This window comes from Gastrolobium bilobum, unplaced genomic scaffold (assembly GCF_033153095.1).
Source record: "Gastrolobium bilobum isolate Gb01-03AN ecotype WA unplaced genomic scaffold, APGP_CSIRO_Gbil_v1 utg1487, whole genome shotgun sequence".
NCBI classification, from domain to species: domain Eukaryota; kingdom Viridiplantae; phylum Streptophyta; class Magnoliopsida; order Fabales; family Fabaceae; genus Gastrolobium; species Gastrolobium bilobum.
The window spans coordinates 424,713-427,278 of NW_026899081.1; the positions used below are offsets into that span (position 1 = coordinate 424,713).

At 36.6% G+C, this 2,566-nt stretch overlaps 1 protein-coding gene across 1 annotated transcript; it reads right to left on the reverse strand.

Annotated features, from left to right (window-relative positions):
- Window positions 1–338: 338 nt before the first annotated feature.
- Window positions 339–1,795, reverse strand: LOC133287055 (bZIP transcription factor 11-like). The gene has a single exon (XM_061484607.1). It carries the CDS (start codon window positions 1,048–1,050, stop codon window positions 577–579), a length of 474 nt encoding a protein of 157 aa, XP_061340591.1. The 5' UTR covers window positions 1,051–1,795; the 3' UTR covers window positions 339–576.
- Between the last annotated feature and the right edge of the window lie 771 nt (window positions 1,796–2,566).

Below are 2,566 nucleotides of genomic sequence, written 5' to 3' on the forward strand. Positions count from 1 at the left end.
GACTGGTGTGAAATTGCATATGCACCTCACAGTTGGATCAAATAGCATACACCAGTACAAAAATCATTCAAAACACCACAATACAGAGACAAGACAGATTTAAACATGCTTGGAAGAATACATGAATTATCTACATCCAAGTTCAATGGAACATTACTATTGTATTGAATTCCATTTCATCCACTTTCACAATCATTCAAGAGCAATTCGCAAAATTGTCTACCATCTCGAGTTTAGTCAAACAAACACAAATTTCACCAGATTACTACAAACTATAAAGAGCATTGAATCAAAAGGGACAAAAAGAGAGATAGAAACTAAAGAATGGGAAAATTACATACATAGAGAACTAGGTCAATATTATTATAATATAGCAGAAGAAGGTGACAAGATAATAGTTATCAGTGGCCAATGTCTCAATTCATACTAGTCTCTAAACAGGCCCCATTCATAGCACCAGCACCTTTATAATACACATTCATTATTCCTTATCCCCATCTAGTAGTGATTACAATCTCAACAGACTCAAACATAAAAGAAATCAACAATATCCCTCTTCTCTTCTCTTCTCTTCTCTCAGTAATGCAATATGTCTGCAGAAGCCATAATCGGCTGGTTCATATAGGCCATATTCAATGGGTTGAAGAAGCTATCTGTTGGCTCAATGAAAGTACTTGATGTACCTGCAGCTCCAAAAACCCCACTGCTAGCATTTAAGAACTTGATGATCTCATTCAAAGACTCTAACCTGTGGCTTAACTCTCCAACTTGAGCCCTCAGCACTGAGTTATCAGCCTCAACACTCGTGTACTGTTGGGCGGTGATGTTAATGCTTGAGCTTATCTCTTGATTGTCCTTTCTGAGCTGAGCCACTTGTGAAACCAAATCATCCAAGTGCTTCTGTTTCCTCATTCGAGATCTCCTTGCCGATTCACGATTTGATATCATCCTCTTCCTCTTCCTCTGATCCATCATCGCCTGCAAGCCCTCCTCTGAACCAGAGTTCTGAAGCTGAGATGACCCTGAAGATGTTCCGCTTGAGGAAGCCATGATGAGAGATTAAACAGGAGATATTGCACGACCCTTTTAATTAAAAACAAAGATTGACACTACGCAGGACCCAGACACTAAACAGAAATTCAGAAAATTATTGCAGAAATATGTATAATAGCAGATAAAATTATATGATAGTGTTAAACTTGAAGGGGATTAAAAATCATGAAACGTAATAAAGCCAGTAGAGGAAGGCAACTGAGAAGGATTGAACTAAATGGGTCCTGCGCCTAACAGTGGAATTGATCATACACCCAGAAAGGAAGATTTCACTGAGAATCGGATACATGAATCTCAAACATCAACAACAAGATGTTGGACATTTAAGATGCACTTCTAATCGCTACTACTTGGTAAGAAAAAAATGGTGACTTTCTGTTCAGACAGAGTCAAACTCTCCAACCCAGAGTAGAAAAGTTTCAAACTTTGGTGCTAGAAAACGGATATCAGAAGATTAGCTATGAGGGTAATGGATGTTGAATCCAAAAAAGAGGAAAAACAAAGGTTGGCAGTGATTTGGTGACGTAGGAAATGAAGAATGATGAGAAGAGGTAGGTGGATCTGAAGGGTATTTGATATGAGGCTCAAGAAAGCAAGAGGTTGAAGATCAACATCACCGATAACATGTGGAAGAAAACCTTACAGTACAAGAGCTATCCCGAACCATAAGATATACAACAAATATCTTAATGGCTATCTAGAAAGTGTGATAGGAAAGGAGGCGAAAATGGAAGAGGCCTCAGTGTGTTTCAAGAAGGGAATTTATAGAATTAAAAATGCCAACAAGTTGGTGAAAACAAAAATAATAAATTAATTCTTATTATGAAAGCCAAGACGAGAAGAGAAACAAAGAAGCAAAGTAGGTTGTATTTTTTTTATTTTTTTGGATTACAAGTAGGTTGTATTTTACTTTGGGGTCACTTCATGGGAAAATAAATATTGAAAGCAAAGTAGGCTTCATTTTAAAGGCTGATAAATTAAAAAGTGCTTGGAGGAAAGTTGTGAGGTAAAAATTAAGTGTAGTCAACTCGGCCAGCAAAGTAAAAAAACTAGAAATATAGGACGACAAAAGAACACGAGAGAAGACACCAGAAGGGTCCAAATACAGCTGGGAACCAACAATTGCAGAAAAATGTACCATCGTATTTGAAAGGACTTCCAAAAGTTGCATCACAGTCTCACTCTTACAGAACCAGAACTGTTTGCTAGTAGCCAGCTCGCATATTGAATAATGTTATACACGTGTCTACATATTTGTTGATTTTATATAATCTTTATTATCAGATCTTTATCGAACTCATTTTATTTTATTTTTACGCAATTTCACTTAAATTTTACTACCTCATAATATTTATTTAAGAAAATTTGAGGCAATTAGTGTAACTAGCTAGTAACTTGCTCGATCATTTTCATTTGTCCCCCACACAGTGAAAAGGCCATATGATACGACGCAATGTGCTGTGTGAAGAATTAAATGACTACTTATAAAATCTCGTTCCAAAATCTGATTAGA